This window comes from Nomascus leucogenys, unplaced genomic scaffold (assembly GCF_006542625.1).
Source record: "Nomascus leucogenys isolate Asia unplaced genomic scaffold, Asia_NLE_v1 Super-Scaffold_3019, whole genome shotgun sequence".
In the NCBI taxonomy this organism is placed as follows: domain Eukaryota; kingdom Metazoa; phylum Chordata; class Mammalia; order Primates; family Hylobatidae; genus Nomascus; species Nomascus leucogenys.
Window position 1 is genome coordinate 229498 of NW_022095789.1, and position 26161 is coordinate 255658.

At 51.7% G+C, this 26161-nt stretch overlaps 2 protein-coding genes across 2 annotated transcripts in view; one reads left to right on the forward strand and one right to left on the reverse strand.

Moving 5' to 3' along the window:
- Positions 1–24302, reverse strand: part of GRK6 (G protein-coupled receptor kinase 6) — a 42826-nt gene extending 18524 nt beyond the window's left edge. Inside the window, exon 1 of the mRNA XM_030808423.1 lies at positions 23980–24302. The gene's annotated coding sequence lies outside the window, so the exon portion shown is untranslated. The remainder of the gene's footprint in view (positions 1–23979) is intronic.
- On the forward strand, positions 17646–25368 carry F12 (coagulation factor XII). The gene is made up of 14 exons (XM_003280512.4): positions 17646–17751; positions 18424–18481; positions 21444–21543; positions 21702–21772; positions 22076–22186; positions 22323–22454; positions 22595–22699; positions 22845–23010; positions 23096–23313; positions 23418–23649; positions 23889–24025; positions 24109–24252; positions 24808–24956; positions 25047–25368. The coding sequence occupies exons 1-14, from the start codon at positions 17695–17697 to the stop codon at positions 25212–25214; spliced, it is 1848 nt and encodes a 615-aa protein (XP_003280560.2). The 5' UTR covers positions 17646–17694; the 3' UTR covers positions 25215–25368.
- Positions 25369–26161: the final 793 nt, after the last annotated feature.

Sequence of the window (26161 nt, forward strand, 5' to 3'; positions counted from 1 at the left end):
AATTAGCTGGGCATGGTGGCGGGCGCCTGTAGTCACAGCTACTTGGGAGGCTGAGGCAGGAGAATGGTGTGAACCTGGGAGGCGGAGCTTGCAGTGAGCCAAGATCGGGCCACTACACTCCAGCCTGGGTGACAGAGCAAGACTCCGTCTCAAAAAAAAAAAAAAAAAAAAAAAAAAAAAGAGGGAAACCCAGGGGCCAGTGGAACATAGGGCAGGTACCTCACTTAGTGAGGGCTGTTGTGTCCAAGTGAAATCTGAAGATTCAGTGAAAATGCAGGTTACTGGAGTAGGGAGGGAAAGAGCCTTCTGGACAGAGGGTAGCACATATTCAAAGTTCCCTAGAGGATGTCAGGAAGGGCTCCTGCGTTCATCACCTAAGGGCAGAGCATCCAACTAGGGTTTAAAGGTACACAATGGGGTGGACATGGGGGGCAAGAAATGAGGCTGAAGTCTTAGGAGGGGCCTGGATCAGGGAGGGCCTTGAGAGCCAACTAAAGAATTTTGGACTTCGTCTTGAAGGTGGTAGGGAGCTGTCACGGAGGTTATGAGTAGGGTGATCAGATTTGCTTTCATAGAGAGCTCTGGGCTGCACTGTGAAGGATAAGCTGAGGGGAGGGGGCTAGCTTGTTGTTTTAGTTCCCAACATCTGAAGCCCTTCCCATTTGAGAAGAATCCTATGAGATGTGGAGGCAGACCCTGCCTTCAACTAAGGAAATCAAAGAAGGGAGGTAGAATTTCTTCTCCCAGGTCTCTGGTAGCTGGAGCACAATTCCAATGTTTCCAACCAGGTCTTTGAATCTAGAGCAAGTGACCAGCACAAGACATCAGGGGGATCATTTAGAATTCATTGTGGAGGCCGTGGAGGTTGGAGGAGGCAAGGAAGGCAATTAAGCTAGGCCCTTCCTGGAGGAGCCGGATTCAGCAAGCCCCCCAGGCTGTCCCGTCCATTCCTCATCTGCTTAGTTACCTAGAATTGGCTTCCTTGTCTGCAGGCCAAGTATCCTAAGACAGGTGAGAGATCTTTTAGAAGGAACCTTTAGAGAGAGGAATGATGGTGCCCTATGCTGGGGCAGTGGCCAGGACATGCAGACAGGTGGACAGATGGAGACCTGGCATGTAGCTGGCATGAACAGGACATGGCAATAAGAGGTGAAGAGAAGATGTCACTCAGGAAATTTGGTTCCAGCTCTTTAAGCCATTTTCCACCTACAGCCAAAGTGATATTTTTAAAAGGGAAAATTGGCTAAGCATGGTGGCTCATGCCTGTAATCCCAGAACTTTGGGAGGCCAAGGCAGGCTGATCACCTGAGCTCAGGAGTTCAAGACCATCCTGGCCAACATGATGAAACCCCATCTCTACTAAAATATAAAAAATTAGCCGGGCATGGTGGTGCGCGCCTGTAGTCCCAGCTACTCAGGAGGCTGAGGCATGAGAATCGCTTAAGCCCTGGAGGTGGAGGTTGCAGTGAGCCAAGATCACGCCAGTGTATTACAGCTTGGGCAACAGAGCGAGACTCCATCTCAAAAATAACTAACTAACTAACTAAATAAATAAATAAGTAAAAGGGAAAATCTGCCACCAACCATCTGAGATGTGCACATCTAGGAATCTGTCTTACAAATATCATTGCACTTAGTCGGGTGCTGTGGCTCACACCTGTAATCCTAGCACTTTGGGAGGTCAAGGCGGGTGGACCATGAGGGCAGGAGTTTGAGACCAGCCTGGCCAACATGGCAAAACCCCATCTCTACTAAAATTTAAAAAATTCGCCAGGCATGGTGGCGGGTGCCTGTAATCCCAGCTACTTGAGAGGCTGAGGCAGGAGAATTGCTTGAACCTGGGAGACGGAGGTTGCAGTGAACTGAGATCGTGCCATTGTACTCCAGCCTGGGTGACAGAGTAAGTCTCTGTCTCAAAAGAAACAAATATCGTTGCACTCAAGCAAGATAAATGCTTAAGGCTGGTGGGGCCTGGTGGCTCACACCTGTAATCCCAGCACTTTGGGAGGCAGAGGCAGGAGGATCACTTGAGACCAGGAGTTCAAGACCAGCCTGGCCAACATGGCAAAACCCCATGTCTACTAAAAATCCAAAACTCAGCCAGGTGCGGAGGTTGCAGTGAGCCGAGATTGTACCACTGCACTCTAGCATGGATGACAGAGTGAGACTCTGTCTCAAAAAAAAAAAAAAAAAAAAGAAATGTTTAAGGTTATTCGTTGCAGCATTGTCCAAAAAGATGGATCATACTAATTGTCCTTAATAGAGATTGATTAAGTAAAATGTGGTCCTTTCCTACCTGGGAATACGATGTAGCTGTTAAAAAAAAAAAAAAGTGTGGGAGTGCTCGTATACTGATACAAACAATCTCCAAGATATATTGTTAAGTGGAAAAAATCAGGGTGCAGAACAGTGTGTAAGGCTTGCATTAAGAAGTGTCTGGGCTGGGCATGGTGGCTCACGCCTGTAATCCTAGCACTTTGGGAGGCTGAGCTGGGCGGATCACCTGAGGTCAAGAGTTTAAGACCAGCCTGGCCAACATGGTGAAAGCCCATCTCTACTAAAAAACATAAAAATTAGCTGGGAATGGTGGCGTGAGTCTGTAATCCTAGCTACTCGGGAGGCTGAGGCAGGAGAATCGGTTGAATCCAGGAGGTAGAGGTTGCAGTGAGCCGAGATCGTGCATTCCAGCCTGGGTGACAGAGTGAGACTCTGTCTCAAAAAAAAAGAAGGATCTGGATAGATTAGGTTCTGCTGTAGTAACAAACAATCCCAAGTTTAAGTGACCTAAAGCAACAAAAGTTCATTTCCCACATACACCACATATCCAACACAGCTTGATAGGTGGTGGGCTGGCTCTACACATAGTAGTCACTCAGGGCCCCAGCATAGTAGGGGCTTCATTGCAATTTGTGCTTCTACAATGGCAGGTAGTAAAAGGAAATGGGAAATTTAGTAAATCATAACAATGGTCCTTAAAGCTCGCACCCAAAAGTGACAGAAGTCACTTCTGCTCACATTTCATTGGTCAAAGCAAACCACATGGCCACAAGTAGCTTTCAAGGGGTGGGGAGAAGGGCCGGTGCGGTGGCTCATGCCTGTAATCCCCGCACTTTGGGAGGCCAAGGCTGGTGAATCACCTGAGGTCAGGAGTTTGAGACCAGCCCGGCCAACATGGTGAAACCCCGTCTCTACTAAAAATACAAAAATTAGCCAGGCGTGGTGTTGCATGCCTGTAATCCCAGCTGCTTGGGAGGCTGGGGTGGGAGAATCGCTGGAACTCAGGAGGCGGAGACTGCAGTGAGCCGAGATCATTCCACTGCACTCCAGCCTGGGAGACTGAGTGAGACTCTGTCTCAATAAATAAATAAATAACTAAAGGAGTGGGGAGACACAACATTACTATGGCAGATTATATTTTCTAAAGATGAGTGTGACAATGCATTCCCATCCCACGGGCACTTCTGCAATGGAATCTTGCCACCCCCGCAGCAAGAGATAGAGTTTAATTTCCCTCCCCTTGAATTTGGTCTGACCTTAATGACTCTCTTGTCATCGGTAGAATATGGTGGAAATGACGCAGAGTGAAGTCTGAGACCAGGTCAGGAAAGGCCGTACAGCCTGGCTGCCATAAAATGCCGGCTCTCCAGAACTGTCCTCTTGGGCTGTTTCCTCACTGTCAGCTGCTGCTGTGAGAAGCCCTAGCCAAATGGAGAGGCCACACGTGTGTGCTCTACTGTGGTTGACAATCCCAGCTGAGCCCAGGATGCTGGGATGATCCAGTCATCCCACCCCAAGCACCAGACGTGTGAGTGAAGAAGCCTCCATATGATAATTCTAGCTCCTGGCAATTTGGGTCACCCCCAACCATGCAAGTATCCAGCTGAGGCCCCTGGCATCTTCCCTGCTGAGTCCCGCCTGAATTCCCGACCCACAGAATCCATGAGCATGATAAAACAGGCCACTGTTTAAGTTTGGAGTAGTTTGTACTGCAGAAACAGGTACCTGGCCTCACTACTACAGGCCTGGAAGGAGAAAAGAATTAGAAATACTTGGTGAACAACACTAACAACCACCACAGACAGTTTTGCTTATATACATGCTGGCCACCTTGGGAAGGCCACGTGAGGCAGCGGAAATGCTGCTCGCATCTGGGAAGGGGTAGTTAAATGGCTGGGGACAGGAGTGGAAGGGAGGTTTTTCACCCTATTCCCTTTTGCACCTTTAATCTTGTGTTGTGTGACTGGATGGCCTGTCTTAAAAGCAATCAGCCAGATCCTGTCACTCTCTTACTCAGAACTCTCCAGTGGCTGCCTGTGGTAGGCAACCTCTAAGGTACCCCTGCCGCCACGGATCTCTGCTTCTTCCTGGGCCGTGGATCTCTGCTTTTTCCTTGTATTCACACCCTTGAGATCCCCTTAAGTGTCAGGTGGACCTCCTGACTCACTTTTTTTTTTTTTTTTTTTTTTGAGATGGAGTTTTGCTCTCCTTACCCAGGCTGGGGTGCAATGGCACGATCTCAGCTCACTGCAACCTCCACCTCCTGGGTTCATGCAATTCTCCCGCCTCAGCCTCCCGGACAGCTGGAATCAAAGGCGCTCACCACCACGCCTGGCTAATTTTTTGTATTTTTAGTAGAGACGGGGTTTCACCATGTGGCCAGGCTGGTCTCGAACTCCTAACCTCGTGATCCGCCCGCCTTGGTCTCCCAAATTGCTGGGATTACAGGTGTGAGCCACCACACCCGGCATCTTTTCTTTTTCTTTTTTTTTTTTTTTGAGACGGAGTCTCGCTCTGTGGGAGTCTCGCTCTGTTGCCGGGCTGGAGTACAGTGGCTTGATCTCCACTCACTGCAACCTCCGCCTCCCGGGTTCAAGCAATTCTCCTGCCTCAGCCTCCCGAGTAGCTGGGACTATAGGCGCGTGCCACTATGCCCAGTTAATTTTTGTAGAGATGGGGTTTCACCGTGTTGGCCAGGCTGGTTTTGAACTCCTGACCTGAAGTGATCTGCCCATCTCTGCCTCCCAAAGTGCTGGGATTACAGGCGTGAGCCACCAGGCCCGGCCTGCCCCTGGCCTTTTCTTTTTTTTAGACAGAGTCTCGCTCTGTCACCCAGGCTGGAGTGCAGTGGTGCAATCTTGGCTTACTGCAACCTCCGCCTCCTGGGTTTAAGCAATTCTCCTGCCTCAGCCTCCCGAGTAGCTGGGATTACAGGCGCCGCCCACCACGCCTGGTTAATTTTTGTATTTTTAGTAGAGATGAGGTTTCGCCATGTTGGCCAGGCTGGTTTCAAACTCCTGACCTTGGGTGATCCACCTCCTTCGGCTTCCCAAAGTGCTGGGATTACAGGCGTGAGTCACTGTGCTGGGCCACATTTTTTTCCCTAAGAGACAGGGTCTTGTTCTGTCACTCAGGCTGGAGTGCAGTGGCGCGATCAGAGCTTAATGCAGCCTCCACCTACTGGGCCCAATAGATCCTCCTACATCAGCCTCCCGAGTACCTAGGACTACACGCGCATGCCACCATACCCAGCTAATTAATTTTTTTGTAGAGATAGAGTCTCCCTCTGTTGCCCAGGCTGGTGTCAAACTCCTGGCTCAAGCAATCCTCCCTCCCTGGCCTCCTAAAGTCTTGGGATTACAGGCGTGAGCCACGGCACCCAGCCTGACTCACTTCCAATGGAAGGAATGCAGCCAAAGTGATGGAATGTCATTTCCAACATGAGATTACTAAGATTGTGGCTACCATCTTAGGTAACTCCTCTTGCTCCCTCACTGGCTCAGTCTGAGAGAAGCCAGCTGCTAGGTTGTGAGATGGAGAGACCTATGTGGCAGGCAACTGATGTCTCTAGCCAACTGCTTTGTAAGTGAAATTGAAAGTGGATCCTTCCCCCAGCAGCCTCAGCTGACCCTCCGATGCAGCCTTGTGAGAAATGCTGATCCAGTGGCACTCAGTTAAACAGTGCCGGGTTCCTGACCCATAGAAACTGTGACCCATAAATATCTTTTTTAAAAAGAGTTTATGGCCGGGAGTGGTGGCTCACGCCTGTAATCCCAGCACTTTGGGAGGCCAAGGTGGGTGGATCACCTGAGGTCAGGAGTTCAAGACCAGCCTGACCAATATAGAGAAACCCCATCTCTACTGAAAATACAAAATTAGCCAGGCGTGGTGGCACATGCCTGTAATCCCAGCGACTCAGGAGGCTGAGGCAGGAGAATCGCTTGAACCCGGGAGGCAGAGGTTGCGGTGAGCCGAGATCCTGCCATTGCACTCCAGCCTGGGCAACAAGAGAGAAACTCTGTCTCAAAAAAATAAAATAAAATAAAAGTTTAATTGGCCAGGAGCAGTGGCTCACGCCTGTAATCCCAGAACTTTGGAAGACCAAGGCAGGCCAATCGTGAGGTCAGGAGTTCGAGACCAGCCTAGCCAACATAGTGAAACACCATCTCTACTAAAAGTATAAAAACTAGCCAGGTGTTGTGGTGGGCACCTGTAGTCCCAGCTACTCGGGAGGCTGAGGCAGGAGAATCCCTTGAATCCAGGAGGCAGAGGTTGCAGTGAGCCAAAATCGTGTCACTGTACACTCCAGCCTAGGCAACAGAGTGAGACTCTGTCTCAAAAAAAAAAAAAAAAGAGTGAGAGAACTGGAGTTATCATTGAAATCAGTCTCCATAAATGTCATTTTAAGCTGCTAAATTCTGGGACAATTTGTTATGCAGCCATAGATAAATACACTTCTCATTACACTTAAAAAATAAAATCTCCTTGAGGCTGCAGTGAGCCATGATCATACCATTGCACTCCAGCCTGGGCAACAGAGCAAGAACTGTCGCAAAAAAATAAATAAATCATAATAAAAAAAAAACCTCCTGTAGTCCCAGCTACTTGGGAGGCTGAGGTGGGAGGATCACTTGATCCTAGGAGTTCAAGGCCAGCCTGGGCAACAACATAGTGAGACCTATCTCTACAAAAAATGAACAATTAAAATGTTAAAAACCCTATATTCTTCCCCATGGCCCACAATGGCCCAACTTGATCCGCGCCCTGTTTCCCTCTCTAGCGTTATTTCATGCCCTCTCCTCCTTATTCGGTGTGCACCAGCAGCCACACACTGAGCTTCTTCCTGCATCCGTCAGGAGCTGCACTGTCCAATATGGTAGCACCTAGTCACATGTGGCTATTTAAATTAATTAAATTTGGCCGGGTGCAGTGGCTCACGCCTGTAATCCCAGCATTTTGGGAGGGCGAAGCGGGTGGATCACCTGAAGTCAGGAGTTCAAGACCAGTCTGGTCAACATGGTGAAACTCGTTTCTACTAAAAATACAAAAATTAGCCGGGTGTGGTGGCAAGCACCTGTAATCCCAGCTACTTGGGATGCCGAGGCAGGAGAATCACTTGAACCCGGGAGGTAGAGGTTTCAGTAAGCTGAGATCACTCCATTGTACTCCAGCCTGGACAACAAGAGTGAAACTCCATCTCAAAATATATATATATTAAATCAAGGCCAGGCGCAGTGTCTCATGCCTCTAATCCCAGGACTTTGGAAGGCAGGAGGAGGATCACTTGAGCCCAGGAGTTCAAGACCAGCCTAGGCAACACAGCAAAACTCTGTCTCTACAAAAACTACAAAAAATAGCCAAGCATGATGGCTCAGGCCTGTAGTCCCAGCTGCTCAGGAGGCTGAGGTGGGAAGATGGCTTGAGCCTAGTAGGTTGAGGCTGCAGTGAGCTATGATGGCACCACTGCACTCCAGCCTGGGCAACAGATTGAGACCCGGTCTCAAAACTAACAATAAAAAAATCAAACTTTAGTTCCTCAGTGACACTGGCCACATTTCAAGTGCTCAATAGCCCTGCGTGATCAGTGGCTACTGTATCAGACAACACAGAAAAAACATACACGATCACGGAAAGTTCTCTCAGATGGCACTGGTCTGGAAGAAAGACGGGCTTTTATTTGTGTAAAGACTCTATCTTGGCCAGGAGTGGTGGCTCACGCCTGTAATCCCAGCACTTTGGGAGGCCGAGGCAGGCGGATCACCTGAGGTCAGGAGTTCAAGACCAGCCTGGCCAACATGGTGAAACCCCCGTCTTCTATTAAAAATGCAAAAAAATTAGCTGGGTGTGGTGGCACACACCTGTAATCTCAGCTACCTGGGAGGCTGAGGCAGGAGAATTGCTTGAACCGGGGAGGCGGAGGTTGAAGTGAGCCAAGATCGTGCCATTACACTCCATCCTGGGCGACAAGAGCGAGACTCCATCTCAAAAAAAAAAAAAGAAAGAAAGGCTGTATCTCAACAGTCTGACTGGGGAAGCAACAGTGCCACCAGCCAAGGTGTGAAGGATGGCAGGCTGGGTACCTTCTGATCCCCCCAACGTCTCCTTGAATTGGGCAGTTATTCAACCACGTGAAATCTATGTCCCAAGTCCCTGCTAAAGAGGAAGGGGGGGCCGGGCATGGTGGCCCACACCTGTAATCCCAGCACTTTGGGAGGCCGAGGTGGGCAGATCACAAGGTCAGGAGTTTGAGACCATCCTGACCAACATGGTGAAACCCTGTCTCCACTAAAAATACAAAAATTAGCCCGGTGTGGTGGCCGGTGTGTGTAATCCTAGCTACTCGGGAGGCTGGGGGGAATCGCTTGAACCTAGAAGGCGGAGGTTGCAGTGAGCCGAGATTGTGCCATTGCACTCCAGCCTGGGAGACAGAGCGAGACTGTCTCAAAAAAATAAAAATAAAGAGGAAGGGGGTTTGTGTGTGTCTGTGCGTATCCAGAAACCTGTGAGCAGGAACTCGATGGTTTCTCATCCCATGGACCCACAGCCCGGCTGTAGAAAGACAGAAGCCAGGGCAAGGGGACAGTGCCTTTCTGCTCTGGTCTAAAGCAGTTGGTGGAAGACAGCCAGATGTGCAAGAAGATCTGGGGACAAGTGTGCAGAAATTACAGAGAAAAATGTATCCACATTGGAAAGTTTCTTTGTACACTTCTATGGATTGAGCTCCAACCTCACTCCAGCTCTGCCTTTTCACATGCAATCCCATTCAAACACCTCAACAAGTCTACCAAACAGCATGAGTGCCCATCCCTCCCTACAGAGGTGTGGCAATGCAGGTTGAGAGAGGCCAAGCTCCTTAGCCGTCGTCACACTGCGGGGCGGTGGCCAAGGTGGGAGTGGAAGGCTTCCTGACTCAAGTCCAGTGCTTCCCTACCCTGCTTATACAGTCAGTATTTTCCTGTCCTTTAAACTACTGACTTACCCATCATGATCACATGAAGGGGTTTGTTTTGTTTTGTTTTGTTTTGGGAACTTCCTGGTAACAGTGTATGAACTCTGGCAGCATAAGTTAGGACTTTTGGTTGAAACTAAAATTAGCTCAGGCAAAAAAAGGAATTTTGGGGTTCAAGTAACAGAAAAGCATAGGCGGTGGTTCTGACTTCAAGCGTCTCTGGATGCTGGGTCTCAAATGGTGTTATAGTCATTCAAAATCTGTCTTTTTCTTTTCTTTTCTTTCTTTGAGATGGAGTCTCACTCTGTCACCAGGCCGGAGTGCAGTGGCGCCATCTCAGCTCACTGCAACCTCCGCCTCCTTGGTTCAAGCAATTCTCCTGCCTCAGCATCCTGAGTAGCTGGGATTACAGTTTCGTGCCACCACTCCAGGCTAATTGTTGTTTTTTTAAGTAGAGATGGGGTTTCACCATGTTGGCCAGGATGGTCTCGATCTCTTGACCTCGTGATCCACCCGCCTTGGCCTCCCAAAGTGCTGGGATTACAGGCGTGAGCCACCGCACCCGGCCCAAAATCTGTCTTTTTCATACCCTGGCTCTGCTCTTTTTTTTTTTTTGAGATGGAGTCTTACTCTTTTGCCAGGCTGGAGTGCAGTGATGCAATCTCAGCTCACTGCAGCCTCTGCCTCCCAGGTTCAAACAATTCTCCTGCCTCAGCCTCCCAGGTAGCTGGGGTTATAGGCGCGCCACTACACCCAGCTAATTTTTTTGTATTTTTAGTACAGGCAGGGTTTCACAATGTTGGCCAGGCTGGTTTCGAACTCCTGACCTCAGATGATCCATCCACCTCAGCCTCCCAAAGTGCTGGGATTACAGCCACCGCACCCAGCGCCCACACCCTGGCTCTGCTTTTAATCTTTATTATCTTTATTCTCAGGCAGGTTCTCCTTCTGAGATGTTAAAGATGGCTGCCAGCAGCTCCAGGCTCATTTGTTAGGAATGTGGCAACCTCCGTGGAAAGAGAAAGCCTCTAGCTTTATAATTCCAGCAAAAATCCTGGGGCTGCCTCTCACTGGTTTGATGTGGGTTAGGTGTTCTTTTTTTTTTCTTTCTTTCTTTTGAGATAGAGTCTGGCTCTGTTGTCCAGGCTAGAGTGCAGTGGTGCGATCTTGGCTCACTGCAACCTCTGCCTTCTAGGCTCAAGCCATCATCCCACCTCAGCCTCCTAGGTAGCTGGGACCACAGGCGTGCACCATCACGCCCAGCTAATTCAGGTGTTCATTTTGAACCAATTGCTGAAGACAGAGGTGGTGTTCCGATTGGCCAGGTCTAGATCAAATGCCCACTCCACCCTCAGCCAAGGGATAGGGTAGGCTTTATTTTATGTATATTGACGCAGGGTGGGGAGGAGCGATTCCCCAAAGAAACACTGAGGGCCATTTCTAGAAGCAGGGAGAATGAATGGTAAACAGGAAATGATAGACGTCCATCACAGGCTCTCAAATTATGTTTCGCAGCTGTAGCTACCTTGAATTTTCTGGACGTCAAAGAAGGGGCAGTAGAAATTGAGAGACATGGAGAGATTGAAGAAATATTTATGTAGCCTGGTGCGGTGACTCATACCTGTAATCTCAGTACTTTGGGAAGCTCGGGTTGAGGAGACAGCTTGAGCCCAGGAGTTTGAGACCAACCTCGGGAACATAGTGACACCTCACCTCTACAAAAAATTAAAAAATTAGCTGGGTGTGGTGCTGCACGTCTGTATCCCAGCTACTTGGGAGGCTGAGGTGGGAGGCTTGCTTAGAGCCTGGGACGTTAAGGCTGCCGTGAGCCATGATCACGCCACTGCACTCTAGCCTGAGCAACAGAGTGACACCCTGCCTCAAAAAAGAAAAAGAAGAAAAATATTTAAGTAGTGGAATGAACAGAATTAGGTGGCTAAGTAGGCTGGGAGCATGAGGAAGAGAGAGCTTTTGGTTGCAAGCAACAGAAAATGACTCTAGCTGCTTCAACAAAAGGGAATTTACTTTGTGAGAAGGCCTTCGGGAGTTCACGGCATCAACTAGAAGGAATAGGCTTGGAAATGTGCAGGAATTAAGAGCCACTGGAAGACTAGGAAGCAGGAAGTACAGTGATTTCCCTTGAGCAGACACCAAAGTTGTCCACCTAATATCCATGCCACCCCTCTTCCCTGTTTGCAGAGTCCCATTTCTGTTCCAGTGGTCACTTTACCTGACATGCCTCTGACCCAGATCCAGGGTTAATAGGTTTAGGCCAGTGATGGGGATCCCCTTATCCTTGCCAAACATGGCTTAGGGGTGTCATGTGAGCCCATTCTAGCTAAGAAAGCATGAGGGGAGGTCTGCTTGATATTTGAGGGAGGGTTCCTCATTTCTAAGAAGGAGCTAGTGGAAGGGAAGGTGCCTCTTCTTTACTTGAACATAATTGAGTTTAAGTGTGATTCCTGGAGCTGTGACAGCCATCTTGTGACCATGAGGGCAGGCAGCCTGACGGTCTGCACACTGAAGACAAACAAAAACGGAAAGAACTTGGGTTCCTGATGACATTGTTGAACCACTGAAAGCATTGTTCCTGGACTCCCGCTGCTCCAGACATCTGGTGACATGGGATGATGAATTTGAATTGCCCTACTGCATACGCTTGGTTTTTGGAAGGCATCCTGACTTAATGCCTTGTAGCCGGGATGATGTGGTCAGGGCACAGGTGGTGCAATGCCAGACCTCCAGCTTTTCCTGCCATCCTTGTGTGGCTTGATCAGGATTCAGAGCCCTGGGAGAAAACACTATTGGCTGAGTTTAGGTCCCTCTGGCTATACTACGGTAGGGAGAGGTTGGTCTGGTCCATTAGGCTTCCATAGTGGAGATGGTCTCTAGAAAGTACCCTTTCAGCCGGGTGTGGTGGCTTATGCCTGTAATTCCAGCACTTTGGGAGGCCGAGGTGGGCAGATCATGAGGTCAGGAGTTAGAGACCAGCCTGGCCAACATGATGAAGCCCTGGTCTGTACTAAAGATACAAAAAATTAGCTGCGCATGGTGGCACACGCCTGTAATGGCAGCTACTCGGGAGGCTGAGGCAGGAGAATCACTTGAACCTGGGAGGCAGAGGTTGTAGTGAGCCGAGATCGCACCATTGCAGTCCAGCTTGGGCGACAGCACGAAACTCCATCTCGAATAAATAAATAAATAAATAAAAATAATAATAAAGTACCCTTTCACCACCACAACTGGGGAGGGGTGATCACAAAATGAAACCGGGAGAGGAAGAGGAAGGGAGATGGATATTGAACATCGAAATGCCCATTAATGTCCACCTCACGCCTCATCTCACACTCCCTACAAGGCACTCTATGCTCACCACGTTCCCCATTTGACACGCTGCATTCAGGCTTCTGTGCAGTTGTATTACTCACTCTGCCTGCAAACCCCTACTTGTGGCGAAGACCTGTTCAAAAGGCCCCTTCCATTTAGAGGAACAGCTGCCTTCTCCCCAAGAGGAAGGAGCCAGTGTGGGAGTGGCCTTAGGGCCAGGGTCTATACTCAGGTGCAATCAAGAACTGACAGAGCCAGGCATAGTGGCATGCACCTGTAATCCCAGCTACTCAGGAGGATGAAGTGAGAGGATCACTTGCGCCCAGGAGTTCCAGGCTAGCCTGGGCAACTTAGTGAGACCGTGTCTCTCTAAAACAACAAAAAAAGGTGACAAAGGTGCTTTCGCTTTAATGACTCGTCAATATATCTAATAGTTTCACTTTCATCATGGAGTTAACAGCTGTCACATCAATGACTTTGAAACCAGTTACCTTTGAAATCAGTGGTTGGAAAGGTGCCCCTCCTCTCCTGCCCTCCTCTTTCTGCGTTTCTGTTCCAGGAAGTCTTCCACAGCCTGCCTCTCTTCCAGCAGAATTAATAAATTGCTACATTCAGTCTTCATTTCCCATAAGTTACTTTGTATAACTTAGGACTCTAACTGAAAGTGACAGAAGTCCACTCAAATTGGTTTTATTGGCTCATATAACTGAGAAGTCTTTTTTTTTTTTTTTTTTTTTTTTTTTTTGAGACAGAGTCTTGCTCTTTTGCCCAGGCCGGACTGCAGTGGCGCTATCTTGGCTCACTGCAAGCTCCGCCTCCCAGGTTCACGCCATTCTCCTGCCTCAGCCTCCCCAGTAGCTGGGACTACAGGCGCCTGCCACCATGCCCGGCTAATTTTTTTTGTATTTTTAGTAGAGACGGGGTTTCACTGTGTTAGCCAGGATGGTCTCGATCTCCTGACCTCGTGATCCGCCTGCCTCGGCCTCCTAGAGTGCTGGAATTACAGGAGTGAGCCACCGCGCCCGGCCGTCTTTTTTTTTTTTTTTTTTGAGATATAGTCTCAGTCTGCTTCCCAGGCTGGAGTGCAGTGGCACAATCACGGCTCACAGCATTCTGGACCTCTGGGCTCAAGCAATCCTCCTGCCTCAGCCTCACAAGTAGCCGGAACTACAGGCACACACCACCATGCCTGGCTAATGTTAAATTTTTTTGGAGAGATGGGATCTCACTATGTTGCCTACATCAGTCTTGAACTTCTGGGCTCAAGCGATCCTCAAGTCCTCCCCAGCCTCCCAGAGTGTTGGGATTACAGGCATGAGCCACTCTGCCTGGCCATAACTGACCAAGTCTTAAGGATGCTTCTAGTTTTAGGATCTAGGCTCTCAAGGTCATGAGAAATCAATCCATCAGTACTAGTTCTCAAATGTCATGTAACAAATCACCCTAACTTGTGGCTTAAAGCAACAACATTTAATGATGATTTATCACAGTTTCCGATGGTCAGTTTTGCCTTGAGGTCTTTCATAAGATTGCAAGCCAAATGTCAGTCAGGGCTGCAGTATCCACTTCCAAGGCAGCTCATTCATGTGGCTGTCCAATTGGCACTGGCTGTCAGCAGGACGCTTTCCTTTCTCCCTACATGGGCTTCTCTGCAGGGCTGCATGTGTGTCCTCACAACATAGTGGCTGGCTTCCTCCAGAGTGAGCAACCTAAGAGACTGAGGCAGAAACTGCAATGTCTTTTATGACCTGGGCTTGGAAGTCCAACACCCTCACTTCTGCCATATACATATATATATTTTTTGACACAGTCTCTGTCGCCCAGGCTGAAGTGCAATGGCACAATCTCTGCTCACTACAACCTCCACCTCCTGGATTCAAGCGATTCTCCTGCCTCAGCCTCACGGGTAGCTGGGATTACAGGCACACGCCACTACGCCCGGCTAATTTTTGTATTTTTCATACAGACGGGGTTTGGCCAACACGTTGGCCAGGCCGGTCTGAACTCCTGACCTCAAGTGATCCGCCTGCCTTGGCATCCCAAAGTGCTGGGATTACAGGCCTGAGCCACTGCACCCAGCCACTTCTGTCACATTCTGATGGACACACAGAACAGCCCTAACTCAATGTGGGAAGACACTGTACAAGGGCATGAATCCTAGGTGGTGAGGATCAATGGGGGCTGTCTTTGAGGCTGTCTACCACAGCATCTCTCCATCCTTCCTGCCCTGTTTGCTTTGTTTTTCCTATGCGTAGGCTTCATTCTCAAACAGGCCCTCCCTAGACAGTGACAAAGGTGATCATCAACGTGTTCAGACCCACATGCTCTGTGCTTAGTAACCCCACTGCAACTTTTTTGCTTTCCCAAAAGTTCTGGCAAAAGTCCCAAGCTAGCACTTTAATTGGCCTAAATTGTGTATATGCTTATCTCTGAACCAATCACTGTGGATTAGAGATGTCATGCTCTGATTGGCCAGACCTAGGCCACACCCCTAGCCCTAGTTCTGAGGGTAGAGTTGGCAGCACCAGAGCCCATGGAAGAAGTAAGAGAGGAGTCGTTGCTAAAGGAAAAATCAAAGTGTCATTACTGAACCAGGACAGATGCTGGGCAGCACACGTGCACCCCACCTTCTTCTCATGTTCCAGCTGCACATCTTAGTGCCCCTTGGTTTAGCACTTTTCTCATGAAATCATTTGCTTTCTTGCCTCATTTCCTGTGGTTGGTAGAATGCTAAGATGGCCCCAAGATCTCTACCCCTGGTGTTTGCACACCTCCCAGTTATTCTGTCATGAATGTAGATGCTTCTGTGAAAGAATTTTGCACATGTAATTTAAGTCCCAAATTGTTTGACCTTAAAATAAGGAGAATGGCAGGGCCAGGCGCGGTGGCTCACACCTGTAATCCCAGCACTTTGGGAGACCAAGGTGGGCGGATCCAGACCATCCTGGCTAACATGGTGAAACCCCATCTCTACTAAAAATACAAAAAATTAGCTGGGCGTGGTGGCGGGTGCCTGTATTCCCAGCTACTCGGGAGGCTGAGGCAGGAGAATGGCATGAACCCAGGAGGCGTAGCTTGCAGTGAGCCGAGAGTGTGCCACTGCACTCCAGCCTGGGTGACAGAGCCAGACTCTGTCTCAAAAAAACAAAAAAAAAAAGAAAAGAAAAGGAGAACGGCTTTGGTGGGCCTGACCTAATCAGGTGAGTTCTTTTTTTTTTTTTTTTTTTTTTTTTTGAGACAGAGTCTCGCTCTGTCACCCAGGCTGGAGTGCAGTGGCACAATCTCGGCTCACTGCAAGCTCCACCTCGCCTCCCAGGTTCACGCCATTCTCCTGCCTCAGCCTCCCGAGTAGCTGGGACTACAGGCGCCCGCCACTACGCCCAGCTAATTTTTTGTATTTTTAGTAGAGACGGGGTTTCACCATGTTAGCCAGGATGGTCTCAATCTCCTGACCTTGTGATCCGCCCACCTCGGCCTCCCAAAGTGCTGGGATTACAGGCATGAGCCACTGCGCCCGGCCTAGGTGAGTTCTTAAAAGGAGACACATGGCCCGGCGCGGTGGCTCAGGCCTGTAATCCCAGCACTTTGGGAGGCCAAGGTGGGTGGATAACGGTCAGGAGATCCAGACCATCCTGGCTAACACGGTGAAGCTCTGTCTCTACTAAAAATACAAAAAATTAGCTGGGCGTGGTGGCATGTGCCTGTAGTCCCAGCTACCCAGGAGGCTGAGGGGCTGAGGCAGGAGAATCATTTGAACCCAGGAGGCGGAGGTTGCAGTGAGCCGAGATCGCGCCACTGCAGTCCAGCCTGGGTGACAGAGCGAAACTCCATCTCAAAAAAAAAAAAAAAAAGGAGACACATGACCAGAAATACAGGTGGCCTCTAAGAGCCGAGGATAGCCCCTGGCTGACAGCCTGCAAGGAAGTAAGGACTCCATTCCTACAACCATAAGGAACTGAATTCTGCAGACAACCTGAATGAGCTTGGAAGTGAATCTTCCCCCAGAGCCTCCAGAGAACTCAGCCTTGATCTCAGCTTTGTGATATCCGGAGCAGAAAATCCAGTCATGCAGCATGGGCTTTTTTAACTACAGAGTTGTGAACTAATAAGTGGGTATTGACCGAGCGCAGTGGCTCACGCCGGTAATCCCAGCACTTTGGGAGGTCGAGGTGAGTGGATCACCTGAGGACAAGAGTTTGAGACCAGCCTGGACAACATGATGACACCCTGTCTCTACTAAAAATACAAAAATTAGCTGGGCATGGTGGTGGTTGCCTATAATTCCAGCTACTTGGGAGACTGAGGCAGGAGAATCTCTTGAACCTGGGAGGCAGAAGTTGCAGTGAGCTGAGATCATGCCATTTCACTCTAGCTGAGCAGCAAGAGCGAAACTCTGTCTCAAAAAAAGAAAATTAAGGCTGGGCGCGGTGGCTCACGCCTGTAATCCTAGCACTTTGGGAGGCCGAGGCAGGTGGATAACGAGGTCGGGAGATCGAGAGCATCCTTGCTAACATGGTGAAACTCCGTCTCTACTAAAAATACAAAAAATTAGCTGGGTGCAGTGGCGGGGCCTGTAATCCCAGCTACTCGGGAGGCTGAGGCAGGAGAATGGTGTGAACCCGGGAGGCAGAGCTTGCAGTGAGCGGAGATGGAGCCACTGCACTCCAGCCTGGGCGACAGAGCGAGACTCCGTCTCAAAAAAAAAAAAGAAAAAAGAAAATTAAAAGTGGGTATTGTTGTAAGCTGCTGAGTTTATGGTAATTTGTTACATGACAATAGAAAATGAACACACTTCACAGTGGACTCCAAGATCCCCACAAAAGGGAGCTTCTCTTTGACCTCCTTAACCTCCTGATCTCCACAGGACCAAGAGCACAAGAACGTCCATTCTTCTGCTTCTAGTTCCACTATCTAGAAAAGAGAGGGGGAGCCCAGCTCTTCATTCCACTCCCACCCACAAACTCCCAACTTTCTGGCCCTCAAGGAGTGACCAAGGAAGTCGCTCCACTTGGCTTTCCACAAACAGCCTGTGCCCCACCAGGCTCAGGAGGGCAGCTTGACCAATCTCTATTTCCAAGACCTTTGGCCAGTCCTATTGATCTGGACTCCTGGGCAGGCAGTTGGACCAACGGACAGACGCCATGAAGGCTCTGCTGCTCCTGGGGTTCCTGCTGATGAGCCTAGAGTCAACACTTTTGGTGAGTGCTGTGGGAACCAGGATTGTCCCAGGATGGTTCTGGGGTGTCGCTATCACAGCCATGAGCCACGGCCTCTGCTCATGACCTGTGGGTCCAGGTGACTAGGAGGCCTATGTGGAAAGGTGAGGCCAGCCCCAAAGGCCCAGGCAGAGGAGACAGACAACCAGACTGGGTGGATACAAGGGCACAGCCTGCATTTCTGGGGGAGATGGGCCTTAAGAAGACAATGGGGGCCGGGCGCGGTGGCTCACGCCTGTAATCCCAGCACTTTGGGAGGCCGAGGCGGGCGGATCATGAGGTCAGGAGATCAAGACCACGGTGAAACCCCATCTCTACTAAAAATACAAAAAAAAATTAGCCGGGCGTGGTGGCAGGTGCCTGTAGTCCCAGCTACCCGGAGAGGCTGAGGCAGGAGAATGGCGTGAACCCGGGAGGCAGAGCTTGCAGTGAGCTGAGATTGCACCACTGCACTCCAGCCTGGGCGACAGAGCGAGACTCCATCTCAAGAAAAAAAAAAAAAAAAAGAAGACAATGGGAGGAGATAGAAAGGGTTTGGGTCTTGGGAAGAAATCTCTGCATTTCTGGGCTGTGAGAGGAAGCTGCAGACTAGCAACAGATCGGTGGCAGGCTATGACTTCTAGTCAGTTCCCTGCCTTCTTCTTTCCCTTGTAGATTCCCCCTTGGAAAGCCCCCAAGGAGCATAAGTACAAAGCTGAAGAGCATACAGTCGGTAAGCGGCCTGGCTCCTCCTCCCGAGAACCCTTGGGTGGGGATGTGTATGGTGCAGTGTGTGCAGTCTCAGGGCAGTCTAGCCTAGTCCCTACCTGGTGCTAGGTTTCATATCCATGGGCACCAGAGTGATCATGAGCTGTGTGATCCTTGAGGGCAGGGCATGGGCTGTGTCTAAGTGCCCATGAGCCTGGCTCGGAGCAGGTGCTTGAGATATGTGCTGCTGGCGCCATCACACCTGGGATCCTGCCGGCCTTCCTCAGTTTCCCCAGCTTCTCCCCTTCTTTTCCTTTCCCCAGTACATCTCGTGGGCATCATTCATGCCACACAGAGGCCAGGGCCTTCAATGGGCAAGGAAGGATCAAGAGCTGGTCTCTGGCATTTGAATGCCTCTGAATCCCGGCTTTATCACTTACGAGCTGGGTGACTTTGGGCGAGTGATTTGAGTTCTCCAAGCTTCAATTTCCCCTTCTGCGAAACCAGGTTGATAATAGTAAACCTCTTAGGGTTGTTGAGAAGGGAAACCCAGGTGAGGTATTCAGCCCAACACCCGGTACATGGAAATGCTTTACAAATATTAGTTTTTATTATTAAACTACCTTTTAGATGAGGGGTACCTGCCATTTCCCCCTTCCTCAAGCTCTGCCATAGCTCCCCATTGCTTTCATTCTTCCAGACACTAAATTACCTAGATACCAGGCACGGTGGCTCATGCCTGTAATCCCAGCACTTTGGGAGGCCAAGGCCAGTGGATCATGAGGTCAGGAATTCGAGACCAGCCTGGCCAACTTGGTGAAACACTATCTCTACTAAAAGTACAAAAATTAGCCAGGCATGGTGGCATGCGCCTGTAGTCCCAGCTACTCGGGAGGCTGAGGCAGAAGAATTGCTTGAACCTGGGAAGTGAAGGTTGCAGTGAACGAAGATCACACCATTGCACTCCAGCTTGGGCAACAGAGCAAGACTCCGTCTCAAAAAAAAAAAAAAATTTACCTAGAGCGTGGCACATAGCAGGGCCTGTGAACCAGATGGACCCTACTCTGGTGGGCCTGACTTGGTGGGGTTGAGTCCCTAAGCATGGCGTTGAGGCCTACACATTCCAACCCTGGACTCCCTCAGCCTCCTCTCTTCACCCCACACCCAAAAGTTTCTCCTCTCTCTTGCCTTACCCAACCTGGGTGCCCTATCCTTGACTAATCCCCTGCCTAAGGTCCCCCTCCTCTCCGTCCGTCCATCCCATTTGCATCTTTTTTTTTTTTTTTGAGATGGAGTCTCACTCTGTCCCCTAGGCTGGAGTGCAATGGCGCGATCTTGGCTCATTGCAACCTCTGCCTCCTGGGTTCAAGCGATTCTCAGCCTCAGCCTCCCGAGTTGTTGGGATTACAGGCACGCACCTTCATGCTCAGCTAAGCTAATTTTTGTATTTTTTAGTAGAGACGGGGTTTCACCATGTTGGCCAGGCTGGTCTTGAACTCCTGCCCTCAGGTGATCCGCCCACCTTAGCCTCCCAAAGTGCTGGGATTACAGGCGTGAGCCACCGCACCTGGCCCCCATTTGCATCTTAAAGGTCCATCTCAGATCCATTTCCATTTACTGTCCTGGTTCTGGTTTGGTCCTTGGCAAGTGCACTTTGCCTTTAACAAAATAGTGGCAAAAGCTTATTGAGCAGGTACTTTGTGCCAGACACTGCTCAGCATTTCACGGCATCATCTCATGAAGCCCCGCGACAGTTCCTCTGAAGAAGACACAGGCAATTCTCATTATTCGCGGTGGTTATGTTCTATAAAATCACAGTGAACATTGAACTAGCAAACAGTATTAGGTTCCTGTGAGCCTCTGTTCACAACATTTTCATCAACCAACAGTATATAATCTTGTTTTATGTGATTCTGTTTAAAGACGTTTTATTTAATATATGTGTTGCTGATTCATCAGTGCTAAGCTGATGGCACTATAGCTCACACCTGAATCAAGTGCATTTGACACACGCTTTCTCCCTAAGGTAGCCTTCTTGTGCTTAGGAACTACACAGCTCTTCAGCAGTAGGCTCAGAGGCCATTTCCAAAAGCAAAATCCCCAGCAAAAGCACAAAGTATGAAAAGCGTTGCACGAAGTAGACTGAAAAGGACACTGGTTCAATAGGAGAGCTGACGCCTTGTTGAACCTTAACTGGGAATGTGCAAATTTTTTACTGCTCTGTGCATGCCCACAAATGGCCATGAAAGCATTTCAAGTATTGACTTGGGAGTTACAAATAAAATTTAGCAAGTAGGCACATTCTCAAATACAGAACCAGAGAATAATGAGGATCAACTGTACTATTATTACTGCTATTTTACAGATAAGAAAACCAAGGCTCAGATCAGAGTGGTTAACAGTGACTTCAACATTCAACAAGTATTACTAAGTGCCTACTTTGTGGCAAGTGCTCTTCCTGGCCTTGGGACTGCAGACTTACCCAAGGTCACACAGCTAGCAGGTGGTGGAGTCAGGAGTCTACTCCAGCTATCTGATTCCTGAACTCAACTTTTTTTTTAAGATGGAGTCTCGCTCTGTCGCCCAGGCTGGAGTGCAGTGGCGTGATCTTGGCTCACTGCAAGCTCCGCCTCCCGGGTTCACGCCATTCTCCTGCCCTGGCCTCCCGAGTAGCTGGGACTACAGGCACCTGCCACCACGCCCAGCTAATTTTTTTGTATTTTTAGTAGAGACAAGGTTTCACCATATTAGCCAGGATGGTCTCGATCTCCTGACCTTGTGATCCGCCCGCCTCAGCCTCCCAAAGTGCTGGGATTACAGGCTTGAGCCACCGCGCCCAGCCCTGAACCCAACTTTTAAAGCAGAAAGTGTTTTTGATGCACAGCGACCTTTTTGAGGGTCTGTCCTTTTCCTGACCAGACCCTGAGGGACAGTGCCTGCGCAGTTGAGTACAGGGGAAGTCCTCAGAGAGTGTGTTGTCCCTGCAGTTCTCACTGTCACCGGGGAGCCCTGCCACTTCCCCTTCCAGTATCATCGGCAGCTGTACCACAAATGTACCCACAAGGGCCGGCCAGGCCCTCAGCCCTGGTAAGACTACGCAGAGGAGTTGGAGCAGGGGCCTGGGAGACATGGACCCTGCCTGTCCTTCTGTCCAAGGAACTCTGCTTGGAGAGAGAGTGGACTGTGATAGGGGAGGGTGGGCCAGGCCCCTGGGTAGAGCAGGGAAGCCTTGTCTCTTTCTACAGGTGTGCTACCACCCCCAACTTTGATCAGGACCAGCGATGGGGATACTGTCTGGAGCCCAAGAAAGTGAAAGGTGCTACACACAGCCTCTGGGGTGGCCCTGGGCTCTCTCCTCCTGCCTCATTACTCTCCTGGTATCACCAGCCCCCCCCACACCTGGGATTCTGGGCCCAGCCCCTTCTCTCCCTCCACAATACCCTTTGGAAGTCCAGAGGGAGAGTTCTGGGAAGGAGTGGTCCCATTTTGCAGGTGGGTAAACTAAGCCTTGGAAACTTGGAGTAGCAAGGTCACAAGGCAAGTAGATTCAAGTAGGGCCTTGATCCCCAGCTGTCTGACTCAGCTCCCTGCTCTTCCTTCCACCATGTCCATCTCTCAGACCACTGCAGCAAACACAGCCCCTGCCAGAAAGGAGGGACCTGTGTGAACACGCCAAGCGGCCCCCACTGTCTCTGTCCACAACACCTCACTGGAAAGCACTGCCAGAGAGGTGAGGAGATGCCGAGGACCTGGGCGGGGTGCTGGGGACAGGGGCAACCCTGGGCCTACAGAAGAGGTCGCTGGATACGTGGAGACTTGGCATGGTCCTAGACTCTCCTGAGACTACTGTCCCTCTTTGTCCCCAGAGAAGTGCTTTGAGCCTCAGCTTCTCCGGTTTTTCCACGAGAATGAGATATGGTATAGATCTGAGCAAGCAGCTGTGGCCAGATGCCAGTGCAAGGGTCCTGATGCCCACTGCCAGCGGCTGGCCAGCCAGGGTGAGCAGATGGTTGGGAACGGGCCAGGGAGGAGGGTCAGGAAGACAGGCTGGCAGGAGGCCGGGTGGTGTGCGGGGAAGGAGAGCTCTCTCGGGGGGGTCTTTAGGCCCGGGGGTGACTCACTGCGTTCCCTCCCCAAGCCTGCCGCGCCAACCCGTGCCTCCATGGGGGTCGCTGCCTAGAGGTGGAGGGCCACCGCCTGTGCCACTGCCCGGTGGGCTACACCGGACCTTTCTGCGACGTGGGTAAGTGAGGGTCTGGGGAAAGCAGAAGGCCAGCCCCTAGGTGGGACGGGCTTGCCAGGAAGGAGGTGGGAGAGTGCGGAAAGCGGCTGAGAGGGAGGCAGCAGAGCCCAGCCCTGGCTGCCCAGGGAGCCCCCTTTCTCCTCAGACACCAAGGCGAGCTGCTATGATGGCCGCGGGCTCAGCTACCGCGGCCTGGCCAAGACCACGCTCTCGGGTGCGCCCTGTCAGCCGTGGGCCTCGGAGGCCACCTACCGGAACGTGACTGCCGAGCAAGCGCGGAACTGGGGACTGGGCGGCCACGCCTTCTGCCGGTGCGCCGCGTGGGGCTGGGTGACCCCTCCGCCCCAGGGCTCTGGGCTCCCGGCGCTGTAACGGCGCCTCCTCCTGTGGCTACAGGAACCCGGACAACGACATCCGCCCTTGGTGCTTCGTGCTGAACCGCGACCGGCTGAGCTGGGAGTACTGCGACCTGGCACAGTGCCAGACCCCAACCCAGGCGGCGCCTCCGACCCCGGTGTCCCCTAGGCTTCATGTCCCACTCATGCCCCCGCAGCCGGCACCGCCGAAGCCTCAGCCCACGACCCGGACCCCGCCTCAGTCCCAGACCCCGGAAGGTTAGGAAGTGGCGGGGGAAGGAGGAGCCGAGAGGGCGCCAGGCGAGCTAGATTCCCGCCAGCCGGCCGTGGGCTCCTCGTCCTCAGCCCTGGCTCCTCCACAGCCTTGCCGGCGAAGCGGGAGCAGCCGCCTTCCCTGACCAGGAACGGCCCACTGAGCTGCGGGCAGCGGCTCCGCAAGAGTCTGTCTTCGATGACCCGCGTCGTTGGCGGGCTGGTGGCGCTGCGCGGGGCGCACCCCTACATCGCCGCGCTGTACTGGGGCCACAGTTTCTGCGCCGGCAGCCTCATCGCCCCCTGCTGGGTGCTGACGGCCGCTCACTGCCTGCAGGACCGGCGAGTACCCGCCCGCCCAGCGCCGCCCCAGGGGCCGCGGCTCCTCCGTCTCCCAGCGCGACTTCCACGCTGCACCCGAACCCGTGCCCTACCTTCTCCCGCCCCACCCTTCTTTCCACGCCCCTCTGGAGCTCCCGGGGAGGAAGCTGGAACACGGGATGGGGTTCGGGAGCAGGGGGCTTCCCCAGAACGCTTGTGGCCAGGTCTGAGCACGCTGCCTCTCCCCTACCCCCCCGCAGGCCGGCACCCGAAGATCTGACGGTGGTGCTCGGCCAGGAACGCCATAACCACAGCTGTGAGCAGTGCCAGACATTGGCCGTGCGCTCCTACCGCTTGCACGAGGCCTTCTCGCCCGTCAGCTACCAGCACGACCTGGGTGCGTGGGGGCGCCCCGCAGGAACGGGAAGAGAGCTTGGAGCTCCGGCATCCCCGCCTCACGCTCCTCTCCGCCCGGGTTAGCTCTGTTGCGCCTTCAGGAGGATGCGGACGGCAGCTGCGCACTCCTGTCGCCTTACGTTCAGCCGGTGTGCCTGCCAAGCGGCGCCGCGCGACCCTCCGAGACCGCACTCTGCCAGGTGGCCGGCTGGGGCCACCAGTTCGAGGGTAGGCACAACTGCTAGGGGCAGGGGTAGGGGAGAAGACCTTTGATCACTGGGTTAGGCGGGAGAAGCCCGCGACTTTGGTATCGTTCCAGGTGCCTACAGAATGGGTGGCGCTGACCTGATGGGTTGTGAGAATGTGTAGGTGCATCCCAGGTAGAATCCCAGGGCCTGGCATTCACTGCTGGGATCCCCAAATCTCCTGGGGATACAGGGAGAATCGAACTTGCTCTTGGTTCCCTCAGGGCGCCGGGCTGCAAAGGGCAACTAGGACGCTGGCCCCGCGCTCCGGGCTAGTGTGGGAGCCAGGTTCTGTGACTCTGGATGGGTGGTGGGGGTGGGGTTTCTGTTTCCGCTCCGCCCATTCAAATCCTGGCTCTTGTCTGGACCTCAGCTTCCTTGCCTATGAAATTGAATTAATGGCACCTCCTCCCCCTCGGGCTTGCTGCGAGAGAAGAAGGGCATGAGTGGGTTTACAAGCGCCTGGCGCAGCTTTGTCCACCGTCCGGGCGGCGAGCGTTGTCAGATGGGGTGTGAAGAAGGCGCTCTGTGTTCGCAGGGGCGGAGGAATATGCCAGCTTCCTGCAGGAGGCGCAGGTACCCTTCCTCTCTCTGGAGCGCTGCTCAGCCCCGGACGTGCACGGAGCCTCCATCCTCCCCGGCATGCTCTGCGCAGGGTTCCTCGAGGGCGGCACCGACGCGTGCCAGGTGAGCTCTTAGCCCGGTTGGCGCCCTTCCCCGAGGCCGTCAGGCACAAATCCCAGGTCCAGAGCGCTGAGCTGCGTGTTTCCGACCCAGGGTGATTCCGGAGGCCCGCTGGTGTGTGAGGACCAAGCCGCGGAGCGCCGGCTCACCCTGCAAGGCGTCATCAGCTGGGGATCGGGCTGTGGTGACCGCAACAAGCCAGGCGTCTACACCGATGTGGCCTACTACCTGGCCTGGATCCGGGAGCACACCGTTTCCTGATTGCTCAGGGACTCATCTTTCCCTCCTTGGTGATTCCGCAGTGGGAGAGTGGCTGGGGCATGGAAGGCAAGATTGTGTCCCATTCCCCCAATGCGGCCAGCTCCGCGCCGGGATGGCGCAGGAAGTCAATAAAGTGCTTTGAAAATGCTGAGAAGGAAAGCTCTTTTCTTCATGGGGCCCGACGGGAAGTGCCAAGACAGAAAAGCGATTCACAGCTTCTCCACAGCTCTCAGAGAACAAGGTCTATGAGATATTAACGTGCAAAATCTAGATGCCGGTCCAGCTAATGTTTACTGAGCCTAGGATACTGTATACCAAGCCCTGTGCAAGGAGAAGCTGCATGTTATTCCTTATGAGAAACTCACTAACATTTTGTTTACAGAGCAATAGTTCTCAGACCATACATTAAGATCACTTGGGAAGCTTTTTGAGCCAATCTATGCCCCAGTTCCACCTCAGACCAATTAAATCAGTATGTCTAGGGATGGGGCATGGGTAGTGGTATATTTTTAAAACTCCCCAGATAATTCCATGTATAGCCAAGGTTGAGAATCATGGTTAGAAATACTTAGCATTGGCCGGGCGTGGTGGCTCACGCCTGTAATCCTAGCACTTTAAGAGGCCAAGGCAGGTGGATTGCTCAGGAGTTCGAGACCAGCCTGGGCAACACGATGAAACCCAGTCTGTACTAAAATACAAAAAATTAGCCGGGCACGGCGGCGTGCGCCTGTAGTCCCGGCTACTCAGGAGGCTGAGGCAGGAGAATCACTTGAACCGGAAGGAAGGAAGGAAGGGACGGAGGGAGGGAAAGAGAGACAGAAAGAAAAGAAAAAAGAAAATAAAAGAGAACAAAAGAGCATTGACTGTGGCGTGGACCCTAAGGGCTGGGTGACATATCGTTGTCCCCACCCCAACACACACTAGTGTAGTGGGTCTCAGAGTCCCTT